A 13,090-nucleotide genomic window follows, 5' to 3' on the forward strand; every position below is an offset into this window, starting at 1 on the left:
CTGTGTGGGGGTCACCGTTGGGGATGATACCTGTGTTCGGATCACTATACTTTGCCTTGGCAGTTGAGGTAGGGTGCAGTAGGGTCATTATACTGTGCATGTAGAGGGTAATGTGGAGGAATTCACCATGGGGGTATCATACTGTGTTCGGGGTGTACTTTTGTTGGCATCATACTTTATGGGGGCAAAGAAATCTATGGGCAGCATGGTGGGTCAGTGGTTAGCACGGCAGTCTTGCAGCGCTGGGGTCCTGGGTTCTAATCCCACCCAGGACAACATCTGCAAAGAGTTTGTATGTTCTCTCCGTGTTTGCGTGGGTTTCCTCCGGGTACTCCGGTTTCCTCCCACATTCCAAAGACATACTGATAGGGAATTAAGATTGTGAGCCCTATCGGGGACAGTGATGATAATGTGTGTAAACTGTAAAGCGCTGCGGAATATGTTAGCGCTATATAAAGATTATTATTATTAAATGTAGGACTACAGCCGGAGGAAAGTTACTATGTAAAGACTGGAAAGTTGTAAGATATGCTTTTCTGCAATCCCGACATTTATTTAATTTTTGGGGGCAACTAGAAATTCCGCTATGGGGCCCCACGATTTCTTTGTACGCCCCTGGCTGATGGTGCCCTGTCTCTACCAAACTCAGGTACCCAGGAGGTAAGGGGGCCACTATCCCCTCCAAAGCAGGAGCAATGGTGCATTGAGGAGCTAGTGGACTGTAAAGGGCCCATACAGTGTTCTTACACAGGGGCCCAATTCTGTCTGTGGCCTCTCCTGACCAGACCCTTTAATATTAACCTATTCAGGGTAGAATGGGAGCTGGTCCTTTCCCAAACACACGTCTGTTCTCCACCCTCGGTCCTGCTGCGGGGGAAGCCCAGGCCTGCGGCGTGTATGTCCACATGTGGGCACGGGAGGGAAATGCCACACGGGGCGTGATAATGCCAAGCATTTCGGCAGGACTGGGCTGAGGGAAACATTGGGGAAGGCCCAGCCTTGTGGGGAGGCCGTGAGCTGGATGTGGGAGGCCGTGAGCTGGATGTGGGAGGCCGTGAGCTGGGTGTGGGAGGCCTCCTTGTATTGGACGGGAGCCGCCGCCTCGGACGCCTATGCCTACAGTGCTCAGGTCTAGGGAAGCACCATAGGCTTTAATTACGTGGGTTGTTCCTGACATAACGCGCTGCCGCCCTCAGCTATGGATGCCATCCTGGCCCGGAGCCTGCTGCTGGCTGCCCTCACAGCTCTGGCGGCTGGTGCTAGGCCCACAAGCGGACCCATGCCAGGTAAGGACTGCGGGGGGGGGGCTGCTTATGGGTTTCATGTAGCTGGGTGGTGGGTGAAGTCTGTGCCTAGTAATGTCCTGCTATAGCCATATGTCACGTTCACAGGCCTGAGAGCGGGCACACATCACTGCCAGCTTATGTCGTGGGTATAGCGAACAGCTTGTGTGTATAACCTGTAGGAAGGTGTGTGGTGTAGAAGAAAGCCATCTCCACGTGGGCACTAATGTGCTGTACTATAGACAGGTGTCACCTCTATATAATACTAGCGTATACGAGTGTACATGTGGATGAGGCTTTTCTACAGAGCGTGTGTGGAGATGGCCTGTACTGTATACACGTGTGCGTACGTGTAGATCATATTCTTATGTGTGTGTATATACACAGCAGTACAGAAAAGTATCATCTGTGTGTGTACGGTTATGTCGCACAGTATGGAAAAGTGTCATTTCCATGTATGTATACTTTTATTCTCGGGTAAGATACATCATACCTTGTTCATGATGTGTATGTACTGTATGTATGTATATATATATATATATATATATATATATATATAGTGTATATGCACATACTGTACATACACTGCTCAGAAAAATAAAGAGAACACTAAAATACCACATCGTAGATATCTCTGAATGAAATATTCCAGTTGTAAATTTTTATTCATTGCATAGTGGAATGCATTGAGAACAATAAAACATAACAATTATCGATGTAATCCAAAATGAATATCCCACAGAGGTCTGGATTTGGAATGATACTCAAAATCAAAGTGGAAAATCTAATTACAGGCTGATCCAACTTCAGTGGAAATGCTTCATGACAAGGAAAAGATGCTCAGTATTGTGTGTGGCCTCCACGTGCCTGCATGACCTCCCTACTGTACAATGCCTGGGCATGCTCCTGATGAGGCGGCGGATGGTCTCATGAGGGATCCATTCCCAGACCTGGACTAAAGCATCCGCCAACTCCTGGACAGTCTGTGGTGCAACGTGACGTTGGTGGATGGAGTGAGACATGATGACCCAGATGTGTTTAATCGGATTCAGGTCTGGGGAACGGGTGGGCCAGTCCATGCCTTCATCTTGCAGGAACTGCTGACACCCTCCAGCCACATGAGGTCTGGCATTGTCCTGCATTAGGAGGAACCCAGGGCCAACCGCACCAGCATATGGCCTCACAAGGGGTCTGAAGATCTCATCTCGGTACCTAATGGCAGTCAGGCTACTTCTGGCTAACACATGGAGAGCTGTGCGGTCCTCCAAAGAAATGCCACCCCACACCATTACTGATCCTTCCAAACCGGTCATGCTGAAGGATGTTGCAGGCAGCAGATCGCTCTCCACGGCATCTCCAGACTCTGTCACATATGGTCAGTGTGAACCTGCTTTCATCTGTGAAGAGCACAGGGTGCCGGTGGCGAATTTACCAATCCTGGTGTTCTGTGGCAAATGCCAAACGTCCTGCAAGGTGTTGGGCTGTGAGCACAACCCCCATCTGTGGACGTCGGGCACTCAGATCATCCTCATGGAGTCGGTTTCTACCCGTTTGTGCAGACACATGTACATTTGTGGCCTGCTGGTGATCATTTTGCAGGGCTCTGGCAGTGCTCCTCCTGTTTCTCCTTGCACAAAGGCTGAGGTAGCGGTCCTGCTGCTGGGTTGTTGCCCTCCTACGGCCCCCTCCACGTCTCCTGGTGTACTGGCCTGTCTCCTGGTAGTGCCTCCAGCCTCTGGGCACTGTACTGACAGACACAGCAAACCTTCTTGCCACAGCTCGCATTGATGTGCCATCCTGAATGAGCTGCACTACCTGAGCCACTTGTGTGGGTTGTAGACTCTGTCTCATGCTACCACAAGTGTGAAAGCAGAACCAACATTCAAAAGTGACCAAAACATCAGCCAGAAAGCATTGGTACTGAGATGTGGTCTGTGGTCCCCACCTGCAGAACCACTCCTTTATTATGTCTTGATAATTCCCAATAATTTTCATCTGTTGTCTATTCCATTTGCACAACAGCATGTGAAATTGATTGTCAAACAGTGTTGCTTCCTAAGTGGACAGTTTGCTTTCACAGAAGTTGGATTCACTTGGAGTTATATTCTGTTGTTTAAGTGCTCCCTTTATATTTTTGTGCAGTGTGTGTGTGTGTATATATTTATAGAAAAGTATCATCTGTTTACAGCAAAGTGTAACCGCCGTATTAATTTTTCTTTGATTAATCAATGGTACACATGAAAATACTGTATTTTCTGGCGTATAAGACTACTTTTTAACCCTTGAAAATCTTCTCAAAAGTCGGGTATCGTCTTATACGCCAGGTGTCGTCTTATAGGGCAGATGCGGAGTAATCTGCGGTCGCCGCATATTGTGGGGGGAGCAACCCCAATGACAAGGAGAGGGGGCGCCTCACTGGGAAGGTGTAAGTGAAGCAGAGGCAGAGAAGGAGATAATACGATACAAGGGTGAGCCAGATGAGTGAAAGAGGAGTGTTTTTCTAGGCACAGCACCGCTCTCTCTCTTTTTTGCATACCCCTGGCATCCCAGACGCTGACAGTTTGCTTCACTTACACCTTCCTGGTGAGGCGCTCCCTCACCTCGGCATCGGGACCACTCTCCCCCACTATATACTTCGACTGCAGATTGCTCCACACCCACCCTATAAGACGACACCGAGCATATAAGACAACCCACGACTTTTGAGAAGATTTTATATTTTAACTGGAAAAGTTGGGGGTCGTCTTATACGCCCAGCCATCTTATACACCGGAAAATACGGTAAGCAACTCTATAATTTGCCTGAATTGATCCGTGATGATCAAAATTGTGAATTCTGAGGTAACATTACATCTCAGGGTGACTAATGGGTGCTGAAACAGTTGTTGCATACGATTGCACCAGTTACCGTAAATGGTTTATTCACCACTTGGGGTATGGGCACACAATCAGGTATTTGCAGCACATGTCCACTGCATTCAAAGTGCCACTGTCCATTGAACGTAGGTGAATCATCTATGTTCACAGAACCGTGCAGAATCAGCGCATCCTATACATTGGGCGGGTGATATTCACAAGATAAATAGATATGCTGCTGTCTGGAAAGACGCCCCACATGTCCGGCTCCAAAGGTGATCTGTGGGCACCGGTTCATGCATGGTGGGCATGGGATTTCTTGAAATCCCATCCACTATGCTGTAACATCTGGCCGCTGCTGGTTGGAAGTTGCATAAGTATAGAGCATCCAACCCGCAACGTTTACTTATCGTCCTTGCATACCCTTAGTTTTAGCCCCGTCGTAAAAAGAAAACAGGCAGGTGTTTGCTATCTACCTGCCGGTTGTGTTCGGCGTAGATCTCTGCCAGCACAGACCGGCCACAGCGGCTTCCGCTGATGTCTCATCAGCCGAGTAGTGGATTCTCTTCCGCTCTGCTCTACTTATGGAGCGTGGCTGCCGACAAGATGCTGATTGACAGCCGGCTCCCTGCTGCCTAACTGCAGGAAGCTAGTACTTTTTTTGCCGAAAAAGTTGTATGTCCCATTGGCACCATTTTGGGCTACAGGTATTGATTTACTTATATTAACTAGAGTTAAGCAAAACCATTCGCAGGACTGCGGTTCGTGTCCATGTCGGTACTCCATGGCAGCTGGACTAGGGCGGTGTGTACTTACTTTGCCAGGCACCTTGTGCACCTCTTCTGATTTCTAGGCCCACCCACTTTACTACGCTTTAAATCGTATGCCGTTTACCATGCTGCACGCACAGTGTGTTTCCATTATGTGTTGGGTCGGTACGATCATGGCGTTATCAAATTAATATTTTTTTTACTTACCTGTTTTGCACCACAAGGACATAAATGTTTTTGTGTTGGCATGTCCATAGGTTTTTCAGTTTTCCATTTGATTTCTCATGAGACATGCTGTAGTTTTCATTGGTAACACTCATTGATGCATATTATTTATGGTAAATAACAAAATAAATAAATAAATAAATTATATATATATATATATATATATCTTTTTTTAATTTTCCTTTTCAGCATTTACATTGCTGTTTGTTTCACATATTGACTTTATTCTGTGAGTCAATTATTTTTTTTTTTAACTGGGAAAACTGTACTTTGCTTTTTGGGGCAGATAATGGCTTTTTTTATCGTATTAACTAAGATTTCCTGGGGTTCTCTATGAGAGATCTATTTGCCCACCAAACAAAAGGAGTCCGTTAGTCTTTTTTTTATACAAGATAGATGGCTTTTATCCAGTGTGCGTGGTGTCACATACTGGAATACACAGTGACCCACGTGTATAGGACCATAGATATAAAGCTATGAAACGTTGTGGTCCTATCTGCTCCGGTCAGGACTTTGATAAAAGCTGCACAACCTCTGTCATGTATATCTCACAGCTACGTTCATTGTTGGTGCCCTTGTCAGTTGACACGTAGGGGATTTCTGGCTTTGTTGTGTAATGTGATAATCTATGTGATGTTTTTCTCAACACTTCCTCATTGTTCTCTTAAGTTGAAGCATATTTAGTTGTGAATGGATCAGGCGACACATGTCTTCTTTGTTCTAACTCCTTCACTCATATTAGGCTGCACCCACACAGTACCTTGTACCCCTCAGGTCGTATAGCCCTTCCTACGCGTGCTTGTTGTTACAACTGTTCTTTTCCCGGTGATTGTAAAGATGATTGCCCAGTGTAAGCGCACCAACTGATCTACAAGACAGGTACGAAATACATCAACAATATTGTTGCAAAAACACGTTCCAGTTAAGGGCTCCTTCAGACGTTCGTGGATCTTGGCCCTTTTATGTAAATAAGCTGTTCAGGGCTATGGGCCGGGCATAGATCTTCCTGGGAATTTGCCTCCAGAGTGTATTTTAAATGAAAGAGGACGTTACTACTGTGAGACATGTAATAGCTGACCGTCTGCTCTCCTGTTTTACATGTCTCACTTTGGTAACGCCACCTATCATTTAACATAAGCTCTCGAGTCAATTTCTCAGAGATCTGGATCTGGGCCATAGATCTTAACAGCTTATTTACATATAAAAAAAAACGTGGATTTCTCTGGAATAAGACATCAGATCATAGATATCAAGGTATCATTTTATTCAGCATCCTATGATGTACATGCTCGTATAGACATCATCGAAGGGTTGATTCCCTTTAAAATCTGACACAGAATTCTGGTACTGTAGAATGCTACTAATATTCCCACTAGAAAAGCTGCTGTTTTTTTCGCTACGTTGGGGCATACCCTAGATGTTCATAAAAATTGATCTTAACATATATGAAATTTATAGTATTTAAAGGTATCGCAAATGCTCATTATTTGAAATTTTCATTAGCATTTTCCTTCACTGCTCTGTGTGTGGCATCTGATTTTTTTTTTCTTTTTCACAGCAATAGAATAATCCGATTTATAGAAGAGACTAGTGCATGCTGCACTTTTTTTTTCTTCTCTCCCCACACTCATCTGCACTGCTCCACTGAATAACATTTGTCTGATTACGGTCCATTTTTATTCCACGTAAAGGGTACTTGTCCACGTTCAGGAAACGCTGCGTGTTTGACGCTGCATAGAGACGCATCGTCAGACACGCAGCGTCCAGATGTTACAGCATAGTGGAGGGGATTTAATTAAATCCCTTCTCCACTATGCGTGGTAACACGCATCCGGCGGCCCTGCGATTCCGGACATGCGGCGCGTCTTTTTAGATCGCAGCATGTCCGTATACCTTGCGGCGATGCTGCGCCGCCGCAAGGTATAACACAGGGCCCTATGTGTGGGGTGTGATGATTCCGGATGTGTGCAATGAACACATCCGGCATCATCGCGTCTCCAGAAGGGGGCGGAGCTAGTTCGCCGCTCCGTCAAAACCGCCGGCCATCCTGAACGTGGACACGTACCCAAATTCTAGTAAATCTCTTGGGATTTATTGTTTTCTCTTGGCAGGAAAAATACTCTAGCAAAAACGTGATTTTTTTGCCACGTTTTTGTATGTGTTTTTGTACAGCAATGAAGGCCTTTTTTAGCTAAAAAATATTTTTTTTTTAAAAAAAAAAGTTTTGCGATGTAATTTCTTGGTTCACACCACTTTTTTTATGCTGATGCAGTGGCATCAGGGAAATTGGATTAGAGCTTGGTGTCAGCAGCTGTCATTGATACCTAGCTCTAGGCTTAGTAATGAAAAGGTGTCAGCTTGACACCCTCATTACTAAGCCGATAAGGGAACACTAACACATTTTTAACAGCCTAACAGAACGAATGTACATAGGCTGTCCCCAGACAGCAACTGTTAATTTTAAAGAAAAATGGAAAAAAAATTGTGTGGGCTCTCGTATAATCTTAATAACCAACAGAGGGAAAGACGACTGCTGAGGGCTGATGTGCTGTTAATATTCTGGGAAGGAGCCAAGAGCCATAAACGTTCCCAGGCTATTAATATCAGTTCACAGCTGTTAGCTTAGCCTTACTGGCTAGTTTACAGGGGGACTCCCGAAAAGATTGACATAGGGTCCCCCTATAAAATCTAACCAGGAAAGGCTAGGAAGACAGCTGCTGACTGGTATTAATAGCATAGGAAGGGACCATGGATATTGGTCCCCTCCCAGACTAAAAACATCAGCTCTCAGCCGCCCCAGAACAGGTGCATCTATAAGATGAGCCAAATTTCGCTCTTCCCACTTGCCCTTTAGTGGTGGTAAGTGGTGTTCATGCCATCTTCGTATTGTCAGGTGACATTAAGTCCACAGGTTAGTAATGGAGAGGCATCTATAAGACCTATCCATTAGTAACCCCATAGTGTATAAAAAACAGACACTCAGAATAAAGTCATTTATATGAAATAATGACACAGACTCCTTTAATGAATCTAAATTAAACCATACTCACTGAACGCCTAATCCACCGACGCCAACGTCTTTTGCAAAAAAAAAAGAACACCATAATATTCCTCACCTGTCCACAGAGAAGATAATCCATAATGTCCTACGACGATCCTGATGACTTTGAGAGCAGTCACTGATGAAGACAGCCGTCGATACAATGACAAGAGGTAATCGTTCCCTCATGGCAGCTCAGTGATGCACTGTGGGAGCGATTACCTCCTGTCAGTGTTATCGCCGGTGGCCGGGTAGAGCAGTCACATCTCCTGATGTGACTGTTCTACACGTGAGATCTCTGTGGGACACTCGGGATTACGTGGACTACTGCGGACAGCTAAGTATATGGTGGTTTATTATTGTACCTTTTTTCTAGAAGACAAGGGCGTCGGTGATTTAGTGTTTGGTGAGTATAATAGGTTTTTATTTGAATATTGTAATGCACTGGTTGCCTCTTCACCGCGTACGGTGCTGTGACCCACAAAGTTCAAACATAAAAGTCTCTTTAATGTGTTATCTTCACACAGAAAAGGTTCCAATCCACACAAATGCATATAACTTCAGTGTATATTATCAGTGTTCAATTTACACCAGTTCATAGCTCTTCATAGTACACAGCATCCTTTAGATGGCAGTCACTACACATGCTAGTCCTCCTCTGACTAGTTCCCGTGGGTGTCCTGCACCGCTATATCACAGTCTCTACTCACAGCTGAACATAGACCTTGACATCCTCCTGTCTGCAGCTGTGACTTGCCAGTCCTTCCTTCGGGCACATTACCTGTCCACATCCCTGACCAGTCATTGTGGACAGCAGCACCACTGTGTATGCTGTGGGTTGCCAGGTCTCACTCTGGCCCTGACACACTAAGCACTCCCGTGAACATACTCAGATTTCACTAACCTTTTTCCTGCAGGGCTTTTAACATAGAAACCTGTGGCTTCCTGCCACATGGAAAACCCGGACCGAACATAAAACGGACAGTACCACAACATACTGCAGTCAGTTTGAAAACGCACATTCCAGAGCCAGTTTTCCCTACATCTGTCTTGGACAATAACATGTCCAAGGCTAACCTTATTTATTATTATTAAACTGCATTGCAGTCACCGCTACGCCTGTGACTGCCATGTACATCTATGGACGTCACACATCTCCATGCACAACCCGGGGAGAACACACAGCGACCCCTACCTGTGGCTTCACCATTGCAATCACAGCTAAACCTGCGACTGCAATACCACCTCATGGCCTCACTACGCCTCCGTGCGCATTCTGGGGAGCCCAAACAGCGCCCCCTAGCTGTAACGGGGGTCACTGCCTCACAATATGTATGTAATTATTTTACTTTTTTTTTTTTAACAATGAGCACATGCACCTGCAGATGAGACTGCGTCTCCCATCAGCGGCACCTGCTGTCACTGTTATCAGTGACAGCAGACGTAGCCGATGGGAGCAGTAGTCTCATCATTTCATCCGAACCACTGCGCCAGTATTTCCCACGCTACGTAGAAAAAAACAACAGCCGACAGCACATCAAATAATATTAGGATGCACACTCAAAGTCCATAGACCCAATTGGACAAATATTCACAATAGAAAAAATAGCAGCATCCAGTCCAGGTGAAAAAAATGAAGAAAAACTTTATTCTGCCATCATACGTTTCGACCGGTATTGGTCTTTATCAAGTATACTTGATAGAGACCAATACTGGTCGAAACCTTGTATGATAGAATAAAGTTTTTTTTCATTTTTTTTTTCACCTGGACTGGATGCTATTTTTTCTATTGTGAGTGTTCCCCACATTGTCATACAGATGACAGCGTGGGAAATAGGAAGCCGGTAAGATGCAAACAAAAACTCAGTAAATCTGGAAACATTTCTATGCTGAGGATTAGACTGACTTAATTGAAGTCAATGGGTGAAAAAGGCTGCAGAAACGCACAAAGACTTGACATGCTGCAGGAAAAAAAACGCACTGCAAATACTTAAGGAAATTTACTGATCATGTGCCCAATACTTGATTGTCATCGAATTAGCTTGCATAAGGATTCCATAGAGCTTATGGCCCATTTCCACTGTGAAGAAATGCTGCAAGAACGCACTGTGTGCACATAGCCTTATACTGCGGCTGTTGCAAGCCCTGTGAGTAAAGGAGTGAAAAAGCAAAGTAAGGATTGGGATGTTGGATTGATAGAATACTAAATACTTAGAAAACTTGTTAACTATTTAATTTCCTTTGCTGTCCAATGCAAACCGCTATTAGGCATCTGACATATCTGAAAACAGTCCAAATCAGGAAGTTATATTGTTTTGACACAATGTCCTACATATTCTTGGAACAGTGCAGCAAACGGTGTGTAACTGTTTTATTTCATCATGTTTAGGCCACTCTGTACTAAAGTTCTTGAATCCCTTATTTTGCATGTTGCTGATTTTCTTTGTGCAACTCTGTTTCTGTGCCTCCATTAGGCCAGTCTCACACGTCCAGATAATTCTGGTACTGGAGAAATCGGTACCAGAGTTATCCGTGTCCGTGTGCCGCCCGTGTGCCGACTGAGGACCACACGGACCGTGCAGGAGACAGCGCTACAGTAAGCGCTGTCCCCTGCTTTTGGTGCTGAAGCCGGCATTCATTCCTTCTCCCCAGCAGCGTTCGCTGGAGAGAAGGAATGAAAAATTGAGGGTTTTTTTTGTTAAAAATAAAGTTTGGGGTCACCTCCCGCCTCCCACCCTCCGTCCGCTTGCAGAGAAATACTCACCCAGCTCCCGCAATGCCTCCTCTCAGTGCCGGCAGCCTGTCATGTGTGAGCGGTCACGTGGTACTGACCGCTCACACAGGACAGGCTGCCGGCGCTTAGAGGAGGCATCGCGGGAGCTGGGTGACTATTTCTCTGCAAGCGGGCGGGCGCACGGGGGGTGGGAGGCGGGAGGTGACCCCAAACTTTATTTTTAACAAAAAAAACCTTAATTTTTCATTCCTTCTCTCCAGCGAATGCTGCTGGGGAGAAGTAATGAATGCCGACTTCAGCACCAAAAGCAGGGGACAGCGCTTACTGTAGCGCTATTTCTCCTGCGGCGGTACGTGCACACGGAGAAGAGTACACACTGTTCTCCGTGTGCGAGACGCTTTGCGGACCGTGCTGCCGGAGAAACGCGGACATGTCTCCGTGTTTTGCACACGGACACATGGTCCGTGAAAACACGCTGACATGTGCAGAGACACATTTATTTTGATGCGTCTACGTGAGTCAGTGTCTCCGGTACGTGAGGAAACTGTCACCACACGTACCGGAGTCACTGACGTGTGAAACCGGCCTTAGACTTAGGCTCTTCTCCATTAAGACTTTCTTATCATTTAGATTTTTTCTTTAATTTGGTACATATGGTGTGGAAAATCATTGCAATCAGAGCCATTCTTTTATTTTTACATACATTTACTGTTTAACCTCTTGGCAAAATCCTTCGTACATGTACAGTGGATGAGCGTACTTTATTTTAGGTAGTGAGATCAGGTACTTGGCCCCCTCCATACACTACTGGTGGCGGCTGTATTATCAATCATGACCAGCTTTATTTAATGAATTGGAAATGGGAAGGGTAGGCTCTTAGAATATGATGACAAAAAACATTTTTTTTTCTGTGAGCTATTTATTTTTTTTGCTATTTTAGGAGAATCTGTCAGCAGGATTTTACTATGAAATCTGAGAACAGCATAATGTATCGCAAGAGTGCCTAATTCCAAGGATGTGTCACCTAGGCCTCATCTACATGTTATTTGTTTACACGTTTGTGGCCCAAATGTATGGAAGCGAGGCAGCGTCCCACTGGCCGGGAGTATGTACAAGGGCTCATACTCTCATGCGAGAAACTCGGATGAGTCTCGCACGTCAATACCCGGCACTGCACCCCGCACTCAGGAGCGGAGCGTGTGGCTGCATGTATTGCTATGCGGCCGCACTCTCCGATCTGGGTGCCGGGTGCAGTGCCGGGTATTGACGTGCGAGACTCATGCGAGTTTCTCGCATGTGAGTATGAGCCCTTACTCATACATACAGTCATGGCCAAAAGTTTTGAGAATGAGACAAATATTAATTTTTCCAAAGTCTACTGCTTCATTTTTTCTAATGGCAATTTGCATATACTCCTGAATAACAGAGTGATCAGCTTAACAGCAATTACTGTACTTACAAAGTCAATATTTGCCCAGAAAATGAACTTTAACCCCCAAAACACATTTCAACATCATTGCAGTCCTGCCTTAAAAGGAGCAGCTAACATCGTTTTAGTGATTGATCCATTAACACAGGTGTGGGTGTTGATGAGGACAGGGCTGGCGATCAGTCATGATTAAGAAAGAATGACATCACTGGACACTTTAAAAGGAGGCTGGTGCTTGGTATCATTGTTTCTCTTCAGTTAACCATGGTTATCTCTAAAGAAACACGTGCAGCCATCATTGCACTGCATAAAAATGGCCTAACAGGGAAGAGTATCGCAGCTACAAAGATTGCACCTCAGTCAACAATCTATCGCATCATCAAGAACTTCAAGGAGAGAGCTTCCATTGTTGTCAAAAAGGCTCCAGGGCGCCCAAGAAAGACCAGCAAGCGCCAGGACCGTATCTTAAAACTGTTTCAGCTGCGGGATCGGACTACCAGCAGTGCCGAGCTTGCTCAGGAATGGCAGCAGGCTGGTGGGAGTACTTCTGCACGCACTGTGAGGCGGAGACTCTTTGAGCAAGGCCTGGTTTCAAGGAGGGCATCAAAGAAGTCACATCTCTCCAGAAAAAAACATCAAGGACCGACTGATATTCTGCAAAAGGAACAGGGAGTGGACTGCTGAGGACTGGGGCAAAGTCATTTTCTCTGATGAATCCCCATTTCGATTGTTTGGGACATCTGGAAAACAGCT

At 45.5% G+C, this 13,090-nt stretch overlaps 1 protein-coding gene across 1 annotated transcript in view; it reads left to right on the top strand.

Moving 5' to 3' along the window:
- The first annotated feature begins 860 nt into the window (after positions 1-860).
- The window catches only part of IFNGR1 (interferon gamma receptor 1), a 138,589-nt gene continuing 126,359 nt past the window's right edge, over positions 861-13,090 (top strand). The window contains exon 1 of the mRNA XM_069725960.1: positions 861-1,286. Within this exon, the coding sequence (XP_069582061.1) occupies positions 1,199-1,286 (88 nt within the window). The 5' untranslated portion in view covers positions 861-1,198. The remainder of the gene's footprint in view (positions 1,287-13,090) is intronic.

Source organism: Ranitomeya imitator, chromosome 5 (assembly GCF_032444005.1).
Source record: "Ranitomeya imitator isolate aRanImi1 chromosome 5, aRanImi1.pri, whole genome shotgun sequence".
NCBI classification, from domain to species: domain Eukaryota; kingdom Metazoa; phylum Chordata; class Amphibia; order Anura; family Dendrobatidae; genus Ranitomeya; species Ranitomeya imitator.